Raw genomic sequence first — 19070 nt, 5'->3', positions numbered from 1 at the left:
CAAGCCCCCTCCCATCTCCCTACCGCAGCCTCCCTTTGGCAGGGCCTGAGGGCCAAACTTGGACGCTTAGCCTCTGGAGACTTCCTTTTGAGCTAGAAAAACAAGCCGCTAAAACGTGCCTTGCCACAGCAGCAGGGCCCCACCCGCTAAACCTATAGAAAGGCCCTGGAGTGGAGTGAGCCTCACAGAATAGGAAACCTGGCTCCGGCCTCACCCACAGGGCCTGTTATGTCTGGCTCCAGAGGCCAGTTCCTCTGGGGTTTTCCATGCCTGTGAACTAGGCCCCATTCATTTCCCTGTGGTTTGATGAGAATGTCCAAAACGTTCAGCAGGTTGCAGTGAGCCCCGTAGGAGAGGGGTCAGCGAGAGGCCCACGCTGTGATGTGGGGTCGGCCCTGTGGCTCCCCTGTGGTGGGTGCCCGGGTTGGTCTGCTGCTACCTCTCTTCCTGAGGTTCCCCCACCCAGCCCCTTCCCAGGCCTCCACTGCCCAGCTGCTAGGCCACCAGCTCCACCCTGGCCCAGCTGAGCAGGGAACTGCAATAAAGATCTGCTAAAGTTTCCCCATCCCCAGCAGCCCTCAACATAGCGCACATCAGACCACTGGCTTCCTATCATGCCCTGTTGCCGTATAGTTTTCCACCACACTACACTCAGTCTGGGACCTCTGGGAGAGCAGTGGTGCCCTGTGAGAGTGGCGGCTGCCTCCCCCACGATGGGCTGCCCAGCCATGGAGAGGGAGCAGTACTCCAGTGCTCAGCGTCCGTGCGGGGCCCAGCAGCTGCCCTCTGCAGCCCATGAGGAGCCTGAGGCTTCCTGGGCCCATAGGGAGGATGTACCCAAGTGGAGAAAATTCCATCTTCAGAAGAAATGGGTTTGAAACTGGCTGGAAGCAATTCTTGTCAAATTTCAAGTTAGTAGTTATCACCAAAAGCTAATTGAACAATCTCTATGAGCGGCCTAATTCTATTAGCATGAGACTTCACAGAACCATGACAAGTGCCCTGGTAGCTGAGGGCAGAAGAGTTTGTTCCTCTCGCATTTGATTTTGATCTTTGCAAAATCAGTGCATTCTCAGGTATGTGGTAACAGGCACACCCCTTGACCCTGGCCCCGGGTTAGCTCTCCAATCACTTCCCAAGCCCCTTACCAAGTGTTCTGGATGTAAAAGGAGTGCAGTGGGCCCTAATCTGGGTCTGGAGATGGGATATCCTTGGAGGCCTCACCTTTCTTGTGAGGCAGGGCTGAGAGGCATATGTGAAGAAGCCAAGTGAAGAAGAACGGAGACTGAGAGCAAGGCCAGGATGGGAAGACAGGCCCTTCCAGCAGCATGGCCCCTGTCCTAAGGAGAGGCACAGTTCCGCCCTCTTGCTGTTCATCTCAAGTCACTGAGTTCTAGCAGAGGAAACTAGGCCAGCTGAGGGAACAGAGCTGACCGAGTTTGCACCTGTATCGCCAAGGAGACAGTCCCTGTGTTTAGGTCATGGTAAGGTAGCTCTTTGTACCATGATGGGCATAAGAGTTTCTACTCCTGAGACTTAAAATGACAGTTTTGGGGACAGCAATCCTTATAGCAGGATTACCCATCTGCCCTTGAATTTGTTTCTTCCATTCTTGGGCTGCCTGAGTTCTTAGGAAAGTACTGGCTCTCTGTGCTCTGACCAGCTGTGGCCCTCTCCCCTGGCCATTGCAATATGGGTGTCAGTAGCCTGGTGGCCTCCAGGACACCCTAAAGAAGCAGCATTAGCTGCCATGGCCCAGCCGGCCTCCAGGACACAGTGGGAACAGAGGCTGAGACACTGTGCAGGGCTGTCCTCAGTGCCCCCTGCCTCCTCTCCACCCAAACCTTGTGGGCATCTGCTTTCACCCTGGACCTCACCTGGATCCTTCCCTGGGCGCCTCTTCCTTCCACTCTCCCACTGCAGCTCCCCACAAGCTCCCCTGCTCCCTGTGTGGCCAGACTGAGAGCATCTGAGCGTCTTCTGGCTGGCGCTGCCTCTTCACTGTAACTGTGTTGACGGTGGTCTTCACCTGATGGCTGGACGCCCTTCTCTCAGGTTTTCTGAATCAGCTTCCCAACCCTTCCTCCCCAACTTGGGGCACCTTCCCCAAAGCTGGGATGGCTTGCTGCTGCTCCCCTGCTCTCTCCACTGGCTTCTACCACCTGGGCCCCCCTCTGCTCCACCTGTGCCCTCTGGTCCTGCCCCTTCCTTTCAGCCTCCAGCGAATGTGTATAACCTTGAGATCCTCAAGGGCCCAGCCTCTGGTGTGTGCCTCTGTCACTGCGTCCTTCTTTGAAATGTCCCTCTTCATCAGCTCCCACTTGGAGGCTAGCCGCCAGGAACTCGGCCTCTACCTCCTGGTTTCTGCTTTCTAGACATGCCCGCTGTATTTTAGTTCTTGCCATTGCAATTTTATTTCTTTCCTGTAAAACATTTCCTTGCATCTTGTCCTCTCTCAAGATCAATCCTGTTTGTTACAGGATCATAGAACTCCCAGGAACAGGACAAAGGCATTCCGTGCACATTCCCCAGGATGGAACTTTAGGCTGCTAGCCTCAAAAGCACATGAAACTGCTGCTGAAGGAGTGTGGGGCTTGGAGTCAGTCACATTCCTGTTTGTATACTAGGTTTCTCCCACCCAGAAAGGAATACGAATATCTCAGGGCCGCAGAAGCCGGCATGACAGTGGTGGTGGTGGGATCCAGGGTAGAGTGAGGCCTGAGCTTTAAAGTGTGGCTAAGAGAGCGAACAAAAAGGATGAGACCCCACCTGCTCTGGTGGTTTTAAATAACTGCCGCCATGTGTATTGGGAGCGTGGTGCTCAGGATCAGAAGACCTGTGAAGGGTGAGGAGAGAAGAGCAGGGGGTCACATGACCTCCTTTTGGCCCTATTTGAGAACAGGCAGCCAGGCATGGCCTTAAGTGAACACAGAGCATAGAATTTGGGTCAGAAGCATGTGGAGAGGGCTATGGAACCAAGCATCCCAACTCCTGAACGGGAGCCTACCATGCCTAGCCTGGGAGCCTTTTATTCAGCACAGGTTGTCTAAGCATCTGTACTAGGACTGGAGCATGTCTAATTAGGGATGGGGAGGACATGCAGCTTGGGACCCAGAGACCAGCAATGTCGCAGAGACCAAACACCATGCTGGCGGACAAAGGAGATGCCAAGGGTCCCTGCGCCCCCTACAGAGCAGATGGTAGTAAAAGATGAAGAATAAGAGCAGTGACCCAGACTGATGCATACTCAAGTTACAGGAACCAAAGAGCCTCAAGAATTCAACATGGCTGGAGAGGGATTGGGGCAGGGAACATGCGGAGGGAGAGGAAAAACGCATACACATTGTCTCACCAGGTAGTGTAGCTGTCCCACGTACAGTGGGAGCCACCTAGTGGCGGGGGGATTTAGTCAGTCAAGAGACCCCATGGGGTTTGGTATGAAGAAGGCAGCATGACCAGAAGTAAGGAGGCTCCTCATTTAAAAGAAATGGCAGCTTAGACACAGAGGGTAGCATTGTGGTAGGAGGGCAGTAGAAAGTTCTGGAAAGTTTTTTCTGCCCCCTGCTTTGTGCGAATGTTGTCCTAGCAGCTCTGTCTCAGCAGCTCAGAGAGATTGGGAGGGGCGTGGGGTTTGGCACATACCTGTAAATCCCAGCACTGGGCTACATAGTGAGACCTGTCTCAAAAGAGTTAAAAAAAAAAAAAAAAAATCTGGGCGCCAATGGCTCATGCCTATAATCCTAGCTACTCAGGAGGCTGAGGATCTAGGTTCAAAGTCAGCTGGGGTAGGAAAGTCTGTGAGACTCTTATTATCTCCAATAAACCACCAGAAAAAAATGGAAGTGGCTCTGTGGCTAAAGTGGTAGAGCGCTCTCCTTGAGCTGAGGAGCTGAGGAACAGCGCCCAGAGCAAGAGTTTAAGCCCCATGACTGACAAAATAATAATAAATAAAGCCGGCCATGGTGGCACACTCTGATAATCAACTAGGAAGATAAGGCAGGAACATCAAGAGTTCAAGACCAGCCTGGGCAAAAATAATAAAAATAATGATTAATTAATCATCCTCGGGCTGGGAAGGTGGCTCAGTGGTAGAGCGCTTGCCTTGCATGCATGAGGCCCTGGGTTCGATTCCTCAGCACCACATAAGCAAAAAGAAAAAAGCTGGAAATGGCGCTGTGGCTCAAGTAGTTGAGTGCTAGCCTTGAGCTGAAGAGCTGAGGGACAGCACTCAGGCCCAGAGTTCAGGCCTCACGACTGGACCCAAAAAAATAATAATTAATCATCCTCATCATAAATGAGAGAGGCGGGACAGATTGGATCCCGAGGTGGCTGTGTGCTAGCTACTGTATGCAGCTCCTTCTTGCAAGTCCTGCAGTACCACGCTGCCTTCTTACAGGTGATAGAGGCCTCTAATAAATAAACCAAACCCCAGTGTCTTGTACACATTTTGATGTGTTCTCTTAAGCAGTTTGGGGTGGCATTCTGGATGATAGCTCTTGCTGGGTAGAGGGGAGTATATGGAGGTTGTCCCTCTTTCCCCACTGTCTGCCATCAAGGGTGAGTGCCTTACTTAGGGGCTCGCTGAGATGAGAAAGTTCACACCTGCCCTTCACCTACATCCTCCAGACCTTGCAGGTCTGGAGCACAGGTAGGGGTGCTAGGAGAGAGCCATTTGGAGCCTTGGCCCTGGACCCTGGCGTACTGCTTTCTGTCACAGCTCAGCCCCGCCTAGACCTCCAGAGTTGTGGGGCCTTGGTGGCGCAGGGCTCCAGATGCTCAGCAGATGCCAGGCCTGGGACCAAGGCCCTGTCTCCGAGGGCTTGGCTTGCTGTTCTGGAAGGTGCTCCTGGCTAGCAGCCATTCCTGAGCCCCTACTTAGAGCAGTTGTCAGGCAGTTGCTGAGTTCCAGCTCCCCCTCCCCAGAAGGGCTGTGATCTCATGCTTGTGCGATGCTGTCAGTTGCTAGGGGCGGAGGTGGCTTACAACTGAGGGCAGGTGCCCAGACCAGGGGAGCAAGGTTCAAACCAGCATGGGTAGCAGGCCCCAGACAGCAGCCCTTCTCCCTCCATGCCCCTGGCCCTCTTCCCAGTTCCCATACCCAGCTGGAGGTGTCTTACACCCATGCTGCCCCAGGACAGCTCCCAGCATCATCTGAGTTTGGCTTCCAGCTGTACAAGCATTACTGCCTCTGAGAAGAGGCAGATCTGGTGAGGAGCTCAAATGTTAGAGCCTCCTCCCAGCCATCCCCACTCCCTTAGAGCCATGTGACCCACACGGCTCAGCCCCAGAGCTGGATTGTGCTGAGAAAGAAGCATGGACACCATGTTTCCTCCAGCCACTGGGCTGCAGTTTGTAAGCTGTAAGGGTCTTTCCCACCCAGAAGTTCATGGGTTCTAAGCTTCTTCTGCCACGTCTCAGGTGCCAGGAAGGAAGATGCGGAGGGGCCCCTGCTGGTCACTGTGGGAACTGACTAAGTAGTTGAATTAAGATTAATAGGTCCCAAGCTGGGCGCTGGTGGCTCACGCCTGTAATCCTAGCTACTCAGGAGGCTGAGATCTGAGGATCGCGGTTCAAAGCCAGCCCGGGCAGGAGAGACCGTGAGACTCCTATCTCCAATAAACCACCAGAAAACCGGAAGTGGCGCTGTAGCTCAAGTGGTAGAGCGCTCGCCTTGAGCTGAAGAGCTGAGGGACAGCGCCCAGGCCCAGAGTTCAAGCCCCACCCGCCGACCAAAAAAAAAAAAAAGATTAATAGGTCCCTTAGCTGGCCCCAGACGAACCAGGATACTACGCACTGCCAGCATTGCCTGGTCCAATTCTTTGTCCTGGGACACCTAGTTACAAGGAAGCTTGAAATCTGTAGTGCTCTGACTACTGGCAGCTTGACCTGCCTATTCCCAAGCACTGCTGGGGACCAGGACTGGAGGGCCAGAGTACCTGCCAGTCCCTGGAGGCTTGCTCCAGGGCACACAGGACTTGTTCTTGCTCCTCCCCCTCCTACCTGCAGGTGTGAGAATTTCAACAGCAGGTTGTGAAGAAGTGTCCCTGCAGCCATCCTAGAGCACCAGTACTTGCCACTACTCAGGGAATCCTGACTTAGTATTATCTACGCCATCTCCCTGTCTAGCGACAGTGGTGTTTCCTGCTTGACACTGCTAAACTTTCATAGAGAGCCCTCAGGCTACTCTCTTAATTCCACCCTTGGAGGGCAAGAGGAAGAGCCAGAGTGGAAGTAGAAATGGAGAGATACCAAGGACTTGTCTAAGGTCAGCCTCTGCATGCAAAGCCTCACCAGACCATTGTCAAGGTTAGCTAGCAGGTAGTTGTTTTTGTCCAGGTTTCAGGTAACTTGTGGGAGTCCACAGTTAGTGGACTTGCCTAAGGCTGTGGTTGCTACCTGATACCTCTAGCAAGCCCTGCTTTTTCCCTATCCCTGTCCTTGTCCTTACTTGAGATCATGAGAAGTCTTGCAGAAGAGGTCTTAACAGAGGATGAGCCTGGCTCTGCCTGAAGAGTCTTTGACCTGTGGCTGGAGACAAGAAGGGCCCCACAGGGCTCAGACAGGCTCCAGACCCTGCCAGCCACTTCACCACAGCCATACTGTAGGGCCATGCTGCCACCTGCTGGCCTCATTCATAAAATACAGCCCGGGCCCAGCCCTGGGGGTTACAAGTGTCTCCTCTTCATCCAGGAAACAGACTGCGCTCCAGCCTGCAGTATTCTGGGACTGACTGGAGAAAAAAGTCTAAAACTGTACCTGGATCACCATAACAGAGCCAATTGAGTAGAAAAGTACATGAAAGAACAAATGCACATAAGTATCTGAACATCTGGGCAACAAGCTAACCAAGAAGTGTAGCATAGACTGAGGCAGACCCATCTCATGGAAGAAAGTACCACTCTTTCCTAAAATGCCTGGTCCCTCATCTCCCTCACACCATCCCCGTGACGAGGGATGTCAGCTATGTCTTATATTTGGGGAGATTGGGAGAGGTCTGACCAGGGACCCTGAGCAAGAGTATGGCGAAGCCAGGATTCAATTTACATCTCAGCAAACTTGGTGGTCGGTGAAGGGGTTGGGACACAGGGTTTTCTTCAGAACAGTGATCAGCACAAGGACAGATTCAGAGCTGAGAAGCAGGGTCACAGCTGTGGCTCAGTGAACAACATAGGCATACCCAACACTCTATGCTGGATTCCCTGCCTGGCCAGGTCGTAACCCTGTCGGGCCCAGAGCCCATGATGGAGGGACCAGGTATGGCCTGAACCGTGTCTGGTGGGGCCTGTTCTTCTTGGGCACATCTCCACAGCATGCTCAGTCTAGACAGAGTAGGGCTGTGAACACAGGTGCCTTCCCTTACCATGCCTATTTTTCCTTCTGAGGGTTTGGCCAGGTGACAAGGCTGACCCCAGCACCCGCCTTCACCTCCAGAGGCCCTCTAGCTGCTGCTGGGCCTCTGGAGCTTCCTCGCTGCATCCTACCTCTGTGGAAGAAGCTTGGGGCTTGACATGCAGCCTTAGGGGATAGTCTCTCTCCAAGCTGGACTAATAGAACCTCCCTTGCTCTGGGAGCAAGCTTTCCCCACACAGTGCCACTGCAGCCAGGATGCATACTCGCTTTGAGGGCCTCTGATTAGATCCACTTTCCCACCAAGGCAGCCCCAAGATGGAGAAGAGCAGTGCACAGCCTCCAGCCCTGGATTGGGGGCAGGTAATGATCTCAGGACTGCAATACATAGCCCCGCTTTACCTGGCCCCTCAGTCTACTGTGTTCCCACCACTTCCCCACTCTGGGTCCTTGACACACTTTGATTGCTAGTTTTGTTCACTTGGCAGTCATTAGAATTGCTCTTGAGTGAAGCAAAGCTAGAGTGAGTTCTCTGGGGAGTTAGTCATCCACGGAGGTCTTTGCTGGACCGTGTCTGGGGCTGAGCAGTGGGGAATGAGACAGTCTGTCACTGCTCTCCCCGTGTCGCCATCTATAGCAAGCAGGGAGACCAAGACATGTTCACAAACTAAGAGAGAAAGAGCAGTGTGGACATGTTGGCTCAGAGAAAGTGGGGATAAAAGAAAAAGGATTCAGAGGGATAAATAGTACTGGGTCGCAGACAGGTTCTTTATATCAACCATTCAAAGGTACAAGAGAGCCACTGGGCAGGGAGCTTGGGAAAGGGGGCATGCCACTCGCCTCCAGGGTTTCCCCAGCCACCGTGTCTCCCCTGCAGGCTCGTGGAGGAGTTCATGCTCTTGGCCAACATGGCAGTGGCCCACAAGATCTACCGTGCCTTCCCTGAGCAGGCTCTGCTGCGACGGCACCCCCCACCCCAAACAAAGATGCTCAATGACCTAGTGGAATTCTGCAACCAAATGGGGCTGCCCATGGATGTCAGCTCTGCAGGGTCCCTTAATGTGAGTGCTGTGTGGTAGAGGAGTGAGAGACTCTGTCAGTCTAGCACCTTCCACTTTCCACGGGGTCCCTTTCCCCCTCATCTGCATCTCCCCTGCAGCAGGTCGGGGGGCCTGAGGAGAAGTCCCGAGTCACAGAGGCTCTGACTGGAGTCAGTCCCTCTCACCTAGATGGGCCAAGGGAAGCCACTCAAGGCTTAGCCATGGGCAGAGCTCCTTTGGCCAGAACTGGGCAGGTGTTAGGCCTAGAGGCTTTCCGTATGGGCCTGGGATTCCTGTAATCCATGGGACGTTTCTTAGGGAAGCTGGTTTCCGGGACCCCTCTTCTTAGAGCTAAGCCTGATGGGGCAGGGGAATCCAGAGCCCTGACTCCAGTCCTCCAGGAGGGAGACTTCTCATTCATGCTCTGAGCGCTGAGGAGGCAGAAAGTAGCTCTATGGCAGAGAGCTGGCCATGCAGGTAGACGTGGACGGGCTGATTAGAGGTCCAGTGTGGGTCACAGAGTATGAGCTCTGCACCCCAGCAGGACTGAGCCCGTGGCCAGGGGATCCCTCCTCTTGGTATCAAGTGGTCAACAGATGATGGGCTCAGAACTTCTTCCCAAATATAACTGCATCTCATACAGGTTTCTGGGGTTTGCTTCTAGAAAAGTCTGACCAAAACATTCGGAGATGACAAGTACTCCTTAGCTCGGAAGGAGGTGCTCACCAACATGTACTCCCGACCCATGCAGGTAAGGGGGACCAAGACTGTCCCCATTCCTAAGAGTGCCCATAGACCTGACCTCAAGACCTTTATGGGCACTCAGCCCACTGCCTTTCCTGCTCTGCCCTGGGGCCTATCTGGGTGCAGAGGGGCAGTGAGCATGCAAGAGGAGGGTGCCCTCAGCAGCCCCTGGGATGGGGATGCCGGGCTCCCAGGAAGAGCCTGTCCGTATACCAAGGACAGCTGGGCTGCCCGTGGCTGCTAGGGAACCCAAGCAAGAGAAAAGTTCCAGGCCCAGCCATATAGTCTAGCTTACACAGATAGACTCCATGCGCCTGGGTCCATGACCGGGGCAAGGGACAGCCTGTGAGTAGCATGTAAGGGCTGGTCCTCCAGCCTGCACTTTAGCACATGAGAACTATCTTGTCAACAGGAACTATAGATGCTAATAGGGCTGGCGCTGGGCCAGAGCTGGGATGGTGACGGTATTTTTCAGGGGTCACTCAGCAGATTCAGTCTGGTCAGAAGAATCAGATGGCCACCACTGATTTATTTCCTCACACTTCATACTGTGCTAGGAATGGAGCCATCCAGAGCCATGAGGGGCTGTGTACATGCCCCACGCCACCCACATGCTCACTGCCACCTAAAAAGGCTCAGTAGCCTCTGTGCTTCAGGCCGTGCCTTCTGCCCTACCTGCAAACCTTCCACTTCTAGGGTCAAACTGGTCCTGGAGCTCCATAGATAGAAGCCTTCTCCTGGCTCGGGGTTCTCTGGCTCCCCTGACCCCGCCAGCCAGGGGAGCCTGTGAGCTTCCCCTCCCCTGCTTCCTGGCCCCTCTGGTGACATGGGCCTCTGTCACGGAGCTGGGAGGAATCCAGCAGAAATACCCCATGAACTGGAGTGAGACAAGACAGGGCAGGGGCGGCAGCAGCAGCAGCAATGCTAAAAGTGGTGGTGGTGGTGGTGGTGGTGGTGCCTCATTCCTCCCTGAGCTGTGAAATGGGACACAGAGCTGTCCCAGGACACCACAGGGACACCATGTCCTCACCCTACCCAGAGATATTTCCACCAGCCCGAAGGGAGCAGAGCCCTTTATCCTCCTCACCCTATCTTGTCTGGGGAACTAGGCCACCACTGAGAACAACAAAGCCCAAAAGGTGGCTTGCAGTGGAGACAGTATCTACCCCCTCTGCGACTTGTCGTGGGCAAGCTGCGACTCCAGCGGGGCTGCGTGGGAAGTGGAGTTAGAGGCCAAGCTGGGCCCTGCCTGCTGCCCCCTGGATTCCAGTGCCATGCAGTCGGCTGTCCATGTGGCTAGGCACACAGGCCCTAGCAAGAGAGTGAACGTGCTTCCAGGCAGCAGGCTGCCTGATTCTAGAGGCTCTGACCAGACTTGGCTCTGGGCTTTCTGGACCTCTCTCTTGGCATGTCTCTGACCTCTGCGTCTCACGCCGGGAGGATCAGGTAGTCTGGAGCAAGCAACCCTGGCTAGCAGGCTAGTATGGGGCTGGGAGAGTGCAGTGCAAGCATAGCTAGCATCTGAGTAGTGATCAGGGACAAAGGGATTGAGGTCAGCTCATGCATAGGCTGCGGAGCCCCCTTGGGTTTTGCTCCTGGATGGAGGAGTAGCATTTTCCCATTGTGGGCAGATGGTAGCACTGGACTTGGCACTGCCTGACAGGCATTCAGCCGCCTCAGCTTCTGCTTGTGCCTCTTGAAGACAAGTCTGTAGGCCTGACCTCCTGTTTGGGGTAAGGGGTAGATCACAGACTGCCCTTCCTCCTCCTCTTTGTTTTGATAGAGACCCAGGGCTCTGAGGGGAGGAGGCTACAAGTAGCCATCTTTGAGGAATCCTGTCACCATTCCCAGCAGAGAGATGGGGCCATTTGAGCTATTTTGAGTACTGTCACGAGGAAGGCATCCAGGCAACCCTGGGGCAAGGCCAGGAGGCCTCCCAGCCTGCCCCTGTCTCATGGCAGCTTCTTGAGTCCTTTTATGCAGAATGACTGACCCCTGACCCCAAAAGCCCGCTTGGTTTTGTTAAACTGCCTGTGGCCTGTCTGTTCAGTCTGTACCAAGACTTTCCCTGACAACTGTGGCTCTCCCAGTGCCCACCAGGCCTGGACAGACTCTGACTGAGACCTGCTCCCACCCACAGATGGCACTGTACTTCTGCTCAGGGGTGCTGCACGATCCAGCTCAGTTCCGGCACTATGCCCTCAATGTGCCTCTCTACACGCACTTCACCTCACCCATCCGCCGCTTTGCAGACGTCATGGTGCACCGCCTCTTGGCTGCTGCTCTGGGTAAGGGGCATGGCTTGGGACCGGAATGGGCCTGCACCCACCAAGGGCACCCCCCAGCATGAGTGCCTAATGGCCAAAGGCCACCCCGCTGGGCCATGGAGGTCCTGAAGGACAGATGGCCCAAGGTTGAGGGGTCCTGGACCTAAAAGCTTCCCCTTCAGCCCGGAGCTGGTGGCTCACGCCTGTAATCCTAGCTACCCAGGAGTCTGAGATCTGAGAATCCAGGTTCAAAGCCAACCTGGGCAGGAAAGTCCATGAGACTCTTATCTCCAAGAAACCACTCAGAAAACCAGAAGTGGCACTGTGGCTCAAGTAGTAGAGCACTAGCCTTGAGCTGAAGAGCTTAGGGACAGTGCCTAGGCCCAGAGTTCAAGCCCCACAACTGACCAAAAAAAAAAAACACCAAAAACAAAAAAACTGCCCCTTCATGTAAGGAGGCTACAGTGGGGCTCACCACCAGCCTAGACAGAGGTGGGCACCAAGGCCCCTTCCGTGGGTTTGCCTTCTCAGTGTTGGAACTGAGCAGTAGGGGCAGGTAGGGGACTTAGCTAGTGCCTAGGCCAGGGCACCATGCTGTCTAACGCCACGCCCCTCACCAGTGGCCCTGACTACCCTCTCATCAGGCTACAGGGAACAGCCAGACACTGAGCCCAGTACCATACAGAAGCAGGCGGACCACTGCAATGACCGCCGCATGGCGTCCAAGCGTGTACAGGAGCTTAGCACCAACCTCTTCTTTGCTGTCCTGGTCAAGGTAAGCCCTGACCTAGTACCTTCTCCCCACCCCACTTCACCTGCCCCTCCAGGGTGCCTACTAACCAGGAGCCTCAAGAAATGCCAGTGTCCCTGCCCCTTGCCACTATAGAGGTGCCACGGCCGGAGCTCTGTTCCCACAGGAGACTGGCCCCTTGGAGTCGGAAGCCATGGTGATGGGTGTCCTGAACCAAGCCTTCGATGTGCTGGTGCTGCGTTACGGGGTACAGAAGCGTATCTACTGCAACGTGAGTGCCCAGTGTGAGCAGGAGGCCATGCTGTCCTGCAGGACTAAGTCCCTGTCTCGCCCCCGGACTTAGCACAGGATTCCCTGCTTTCCTCTTTGTCTCCACATCTACTTCTGGGATTCCTCTCTATGTCACTGACCCCGAGCAGGCCATGGTGGCCTTACAGACATGGAGGACACTGGGGTCCCTGTTGCCCTCCTTGATACCAGAGAGACACAGACCGTATGGGTCCCACTGGCACGTGGCAGCAGAGGTCCAAAACCCTGACCCAAACCTGCCCACTGGGCCCTGCCAGGACAACCCATCTAGGCCTGCCTTGGTATGTATGTAGGTAGGTAGGTAGGTAAGGTATAGTATTTATTTATTTGCTGGTCCTGGGGCTTGAACTCATATCCTGGTCATTGTACTTTTATTGGAATATTAGGAAGGAAAGGCCATAGGATAGCTCATAGCCACTCTAAAAAGAAGAAGGCACCTGACTTGCCTTGTCTCCTGTCCTGGTGATTGTTTATTAAGAGTCTTCCAAGGAGCATATATGCCTATCCTATTGCCATCTGAGAGAACCTGGTGCTAGCCAGTCCTGTGGAATCTAGCTTCTGCCCCAGCTTTGAATTCCTAACATCTAGAGTGCTTGGAAGTATGCAGTCCCACTCATAGTGTGGAATAGACATGGAATGAATGAAATTGGGAGGAGTAGAAGAGAAGGAGTATGTCTGTCTGGAAACAATCAAGTGCTTGTGCTAAAGTCCGTTGAGCAGTATGGAAGTCCAGATCTAGGTCAGATCTGCAGTCCACCAGCCCACAGAGCGTGCTATCAGACCCAACACCAGCAGAGGGCCCAGTCTGCGCACTACTGCGGGTCCTACCATTGGAGCCCTGGCCCCTCCCAGCTATAGCCTCGGTGCTGCTTTATCTGAACACCTTTGAAAGCTGGCTGCTGACAATGGTCCCTGTGGAGTCAAGCAGCCAGTAGTGGGCAGCAGAACAGGGAACTGGCTCTATCAGGCTAGGCCATGGCAGAGGGCTACCTCCAAGCAGGAAGCTGGGAGACAGCATCCACAGCCCAACGCCTGAGGTCCTGTGTGTGTACCCCAGGCGCTGGCCTTGCGGTCCTACCACTATCAGAAGGTGGGGAAGAAGCCGGAGCTTACACTTGTTTGGGAGCCTGAAGACCTGGAACAGGAGCCCACACGGCAGGTCAGAACCCCTGTGTCCTGTCTACCTCTTCCTTCTGCCTTACCAGTACAGGAGGCTACTCTCCAGGATGGCAGGCTCCCTCGTGTGGTTTCAGCCCCAGGGTCTCTCGAGAAGCTTATGAAAGCTATGGCTTCACACCCCAATGATGCTATAGAGTGGCTCTCGGTCCAGAGGCTACCCTATCCCAGACCCTTGTAACTGCTTACTGTGTGAGTACCCAGACCACCTGGGTCCCTCAGGTTCCCCAGACCCCATGGCTGGAGTTTACATGTGAGCCACAGAGGCTTAGGGGCTTCAGGGCCAGCTGGACATACAGTGTGGAGCTGGGCTCTGCCCTCACTGTGCCCTCGCTGTGTCTGGTTCTGCTGTAGACCATCACCATCTTCAGCCTGGTGGAAGTGGTCCTGCAGGCGGAGAGTGTGGCCCTCAAGTACAGCGCCATCCTGAAGCGGCCAGGCCCCGAAAGTTCCCTGGGCCTGGAGGAGGAGGAGCCCAACGCTGAGCCGAAGGACTGAGTGCCACACCATCACCTGCCTAGCCTGCTGGCTTTCAGGAATGGGACCTTCTGACACCAAAGGGGATTTTTAATTTGGTTTTTTTTTTAACAACTCAGGGGTTTATTTTTATTTTCATTTTATTTTATTTTTACAGCTCAGTTTTTAAAGGAACTGGATGGGAAAGGATGGGGTTGGATGGAAGGCTGAGGCCTGGCTAGTGCTTCCCCGAACAAAGAGGGGCCCCAGTCCCTCCTGGGAGGCCAACCCAGCTTCCACCAGCCCCCCCCCACTGTCCTCCCCGTCCCAGGAAATGGGGGTTCAGCAAATCAGTGTCATGGAATAAAATCAAGTGTGAAGTGTCTTGTGTGTGTGTGTGTGTGTGTGTGTGTGTGTGTGTGTGTGTGTGTGTATGCGTATGCATGCACGCGTGCGCGTCACTGGGAAGCCAGGCAGTTGGGCCAAGGGGTCCAGCTCGAGCTCCCCTCACAGCTGAGCCAGGGTCACCAGCCCAGAACCTAGCTGCCAGCTCCAGGATGATTCACAGAGCTGTGTGTGGCAGATTGATGCTGGGGCCTCATTCTGGCTGATTAAAAATATAATTAGTATGCACAACAGGGAGCTACCCATCACCCTGCACATGTGGCCTCATCTGCCCCTCCCCCACCGAGTCCTCGGCTCCAGCCTGCAGGGCTGTTCCTAAGCCGGATCTCCAAGTTGGCTAGTCCACAGCCCTCAGTGTGAGCCCGTGTCTCAGGCCCCATTCCTGTGCCCTGGCACTGCTGAGGGAACATGGGGACAGCAGGAGGCCAGGCTGGCTGGAGGGCAAGAGGGCCCAAATACCAGTGTTCCTGAGCTGGGAGGGGAGTAGGGACCTGCGATCCCTCCCATCCTGATTTATCTGCCCCGCGTCCTAAGCCCCCACTAGCCTCCTCTCTCGTGGCTCTCTAGGCAGAGATGGACCGCTGGGCAGCCCTGCCCACAGCTGGCCTGGCTTGGTCCACACCCCTTCTCTGCAAACTGGAGAAGTACATATTGGCTTGAGAGCAGCCAGAATCTAGGGGTAAAAAAAAAAAACAAAAATGTTAATCCACGCCCCTGTCCCACCACGCTACTTCCTGAAGTGTCTGGATTAATGGGCTCCTTTCAGTTCTCTTAAGTGTCCCTGGTGGAGGACCTTGCAGTGACTGGAGGCAGCTGTCCTGCTGTTTCCCCCTGGAGGAAACCAACGGACTGAGGGCCTTACCTGCCCACGCTCCTTCCCTGCTGCATTCCTTGGCCACGTCAGACAGCTCTCAGACCGTCCATCTGCCACTGCCAAGAGCACGCCTCCTGCTTCTAGCCCAATAGCTGCCTTCTGGCCCCAAAGTTCTGGAAAGCAAGGGAAGTGGGGAGCTGGTAATTTGGTATTTGAATAAGTAAAAGCCTTCTAGATGCTTCCCCAGCCAGGACAGACACACTGAAGGTTCCCAAGGTGACATCGCTACACTGCCTCATCCCGCAAGACCGTGCCACCCAAATTCTCTGCTCGGTCAGATCTAAGCTGTCCCTGAGGGAGGCAATGGCAGAGTGCTGGGTTCCCCTCAGGTGGCAGAGGATGGAACCAGATGCTGCCTGATTGTCCCAGTGCAGAGTGGCCAGCTCCGTCAGCAAGGGAACTCTGCTGCCCTGATGTGCGTGGGAGCCAGGTGCCAGGTGCCAGGCTCGGAGCTTCTCCCGGCAGATTCACCTCCCCCTCAGGCTCCCAGAGCATCCCTGTCCCTGCCGTCCCCACGGGAGCTCAGGGGCCATGACTGCCCCTGGCCGCACCATCCTGTTTGAAAAGTGGAAAGAGGTCTCTGCCACAGATGGCACAGGCAGACTGCCACCCCAAGCACTCACATGTCTGTGCAGGCCACAGCCCGGGGCAGAGCGCATCTGTTTTTCTCCAGGGCCCCTCAGGTAAGGAAGGAAGACACCCAAATAATCCCACTTCACCATCAGGTTCTGCCCATGCTCAGAGGTGAGCGAGTGTATGCCCAGCCACGCAGGGCCGTTGCCAGATTCCTAGACGCAAAGGAAGATGGAAGAGGCAGTAAGCCTGGCTTGTGTAAGGGTAAGGTGGCCTCCTGTCCTGGGGAGGGACAGACCCCCTGCCCAGCCCTGTGCAAAGTATGTGCCCCCTTCCCCAGCCTGCAGGAAGCTCCTGGGACACCATGTGGTGGAAGCAGGAAGGTGCCAGGGGGAGGGGAGGCCTTGGCAGAGACAACTCTGGTGCCCACTGCAGCCCCTGTGGCCATGAGGCAGGTGCAGGACAACAGGGGAGGAGCCTGAGAGGAACGCATCCAAATGTCCCCAAAAGCCCGGAATGGACCTTTGCCCAGCACCAGGGGCACATGAGCACAGTGCAGGCTAGAATGGCAACAGCTAAGGCCAGAGACTGGGCTGCCGCTAGAGACCATAGTATCTCAAATGCTGCTATGGGACCTTCAGAGATGGGGCTGCCCGGGAAGGGCTGAGCGCAGCACCAAGAGGCGAGAGCACTGCTGACCAGCAGGAAGCGGAAGCAACATGTGCGAGGGTGCATGGGTATGCGGTGTTCACACTGGCCATGCCTGCCTGGTGTCACTCCTCACCAGGTGGCCTTGAGGAGGAAGTGGCTATGGTTGGGCCTTAGAAGAAAAGGAGTGGGCATTCTAGGCAAGGAGAGCCTGAAGCCAGCGCCTTGGAGCTGGGGCTGGGGCTGGATCTGCCTGGCTAAAGGTCATTGCCGTGGGCTTCAGTGTGCAGATTACAAACACACCCCTTCTCACTACCTCCCCGAAGTCCACCTCAAAAGCGAACATGTTTATTTTAAGGCATTATGGCAGTGCAGTGAAAACAGAGGAGACAACGTCCCTTTGGAAGCTGGAAAATGGCATGTGAGCAAACAGCCTTCTCTCCCCCCCTCCCCCCCTAGGTCCCCAGGTGTCCCCTAAGACCTGGGAAAAGTGAGCCCAAAGGCCACCAACAAAAACGTGGGAGTCAGCCCCATCTGTACCACAGGACCCCCCACACCCACACCCACACCGAGCAGTGAGTTCTACTTGCCCCCGGGGAAGGGAGAGGGATAGCTGTAGCAACTGTATCAAGTAAATCAGCTGCAGCCCAGACGCCCAGCCTCCTCCTGTGGGGCCCAGCAACTGCCCCCTCCCCACACTAGCAGAGATGGAAGATCCGTCACTGAAGGGGTAAACTCAGGGTCTTTGGGCTGGGGCCACTCAGGACACTGGCAGCCAGGCAGGAGCTGGAAAATGTCTTTCCCAGGGGTTTCTTGTCCTCATATAAAACACAATACTCCAGCATCAGAAGTTCCCCAACTAAATGTCCCAGCCAGGTGGCTCAGAGGCAATCAATCAGTCTACAAGCTCCCAGGGTACTTGGAGCTTGGTATTTGTGGATGCCAACCATAAATATAGATAGACAGTCAAGGACAAAAGCACACAGAAAAGGAGTTTCATGGAGAAAACAGACTATGCAGGGAGAGGGAAGAAAGTGTCAGAAAAACACTTGCCACTTCGAAACAATGTCAGTTTCCATTGAAGGTGTCCACTGATGTTTGCAAAGGGATGAGAGCCATCATAAAACAAGAACGGGGTACTCACAAAAATAGCCACTGGAAAAAGCATAGGTCCTTAGGGGTGTCCGATTCTAAACACTTTTACTAGCTTTGCTGTGGTGCTGAGGCTCAAGCCCCAGAGCCTTGCACATGGGCTCTTACCACTGAGCCTCATCTCAAAACGTAGACATTCAAGTTCTTCAGCAGTGGGTGTCCCGTGTATTCATTCTCAAAAAGAATGAGCTCTGCCACATGAGGACGTAGGCCAAGGAATAGGAAAGCAGACAGGAAATGGCCTTGCCAGTCAGATTGTGGGAGTCTATTTGTACTTCCCAAAAGAAATTGAAGTGAGAAGCTCTTGTATTGGTAGTCCCTGATCCTTGGGTACTCAAAGCCTGTGGGATGGACTGAGCGATGCAGTACCTTATAGCCCCGCAAGCCCTGAGAGCTAGGAGCCCGTACTCCAGGCTTCGGAAGCCAGTGGCATTTGACTCAGGTCATTGGGATTGGCGGCTTATTGCTCTCATCTTGAACACCAGTGGCCCCATCCTTGGCAGCTGTTGTAACCCTCAGTTTTCAGAAGCAATAAGCAATAGCAGCAGGCAGTGCCAGCTAGCTGTTACAACTCCTATAGCAGTTACTGTGTCAGCTCTTAAGCCTAGGATGTTTGGGACACTTGGCCCTCAAGTCTTGGCAGCCCCTTGCAGCTTTCCCAGCAATCTGAGGCCATAATCTCTTATCTTCATTTCCCAGCTGGTCTGTACCACCTCCTCCCACTGCTGCTCCATGGAACATTCCTGCGTCCACTCACTGCCACTTCTGGGCAGCCACTTACGCTCAGCCTGCTTTACCAATGATAAAGATCAAAAGTAGCCGGGCGCTGGTGGCTCACGCCTGTAATCCTAGCTACTCAGGAGGCTGAGATCTGAGGATCGCTGTTCAAAGCCAGCCCGGGCAGGAGAGACTGTGAGACTCCTATCTCCAATAAACCACCAGAAAACCGGAAGTGGCACTGTGGCTCAAGTGGTAGAGAGCTAGCCTTGAGCTGAAGAGCTCAGGCCCAGAGTTCAAGCCCCATGACTGACCAAAAAAAAAAAAAAAAGCTGAATGCTCTGCCTATGTATCTGGAGGGGGTGCAGCAAGGGTGTGTATACCAATTACCTGACTCCTGCTGGGCCATCAGAGGGTGTGCTCCCCCTCTGGTCCAGGTGAAAATTGCTGCAGGATCATCTAGAGCTTTAGTTCACTAGTGGTAGGGAAAGAATAATAAAGCCAAGCTACTTGAAGCAGCCCTGGCTGTATTCGAACACTGCCTTCTGGAGCTGGAGTTGCGCTTCAGCAGTGAGTAGTTGCAGTGTGGCTTCCTGAGGCATCTGTGGAGT

The 19070-nt window shown here is 54.6% G+C and overlaps 1 protein-coding gene across 1 annotated transcript in view; it reads left to right on the top strand.

Annotated features, from left to right (window-relative positions):
* The window catches only part of Dis3l2 (DIS3 like 3'-5' exoribonuclease 2), a 341977-nt gene extending 327504 nt beyond the window's left edge, over positions 1-14473 (top strand). Inside the window, exons 15-21 of the mRNA XM_042679162.1 lie at positions 8225-8408; positions 9052-9138; positions 11272-11419; positions 12043-12173; positions 12316-12420; positions 13516-13617; positions 13989-14473. Of these exons, the coding sequence (XP_042535096.1) occupies positions 8225-8408; positions 9052-9138; positions 11272-11419; positions 12043-12173; positions 12316-12420; positions 13516-13617; positions 13989-14132 (901 nt within the window). The 3' untranslated portion in view covers positions 14133-14473. The remainder of the gene's footprint in view (positions 1-8224; positions 8409-9051; positions 9139-11271; positions 11420-12042; positions 12174-12315; positions 12421-13515; positions 13618-13988) is intronic.
* Positions 14474-19070: the final 4597 nt, after the last annotated feature.

This window comes from Dipodomys spectabilis, unplaced genomic scaffold, assembly GCF_019054845.1.
Source record: "Dipodomys spectabilis isolate Male_0828 unplaced genomic scaffold, ASM1905484v1 ptg000051l, whole genome shotgun sequence".
In the NCBI taxonomy this organism is placed as follows: Eukaryota; Metazoa; Chordata; class Mammalia; order Rodentia; family Heteromyidae; genus Dipodomys; species Dipodomys spectabilis.
Note: the sequence above shows the minus strand (reverse complement) of the source record. Positions and strands in the feature narration are given on the sequence as shown.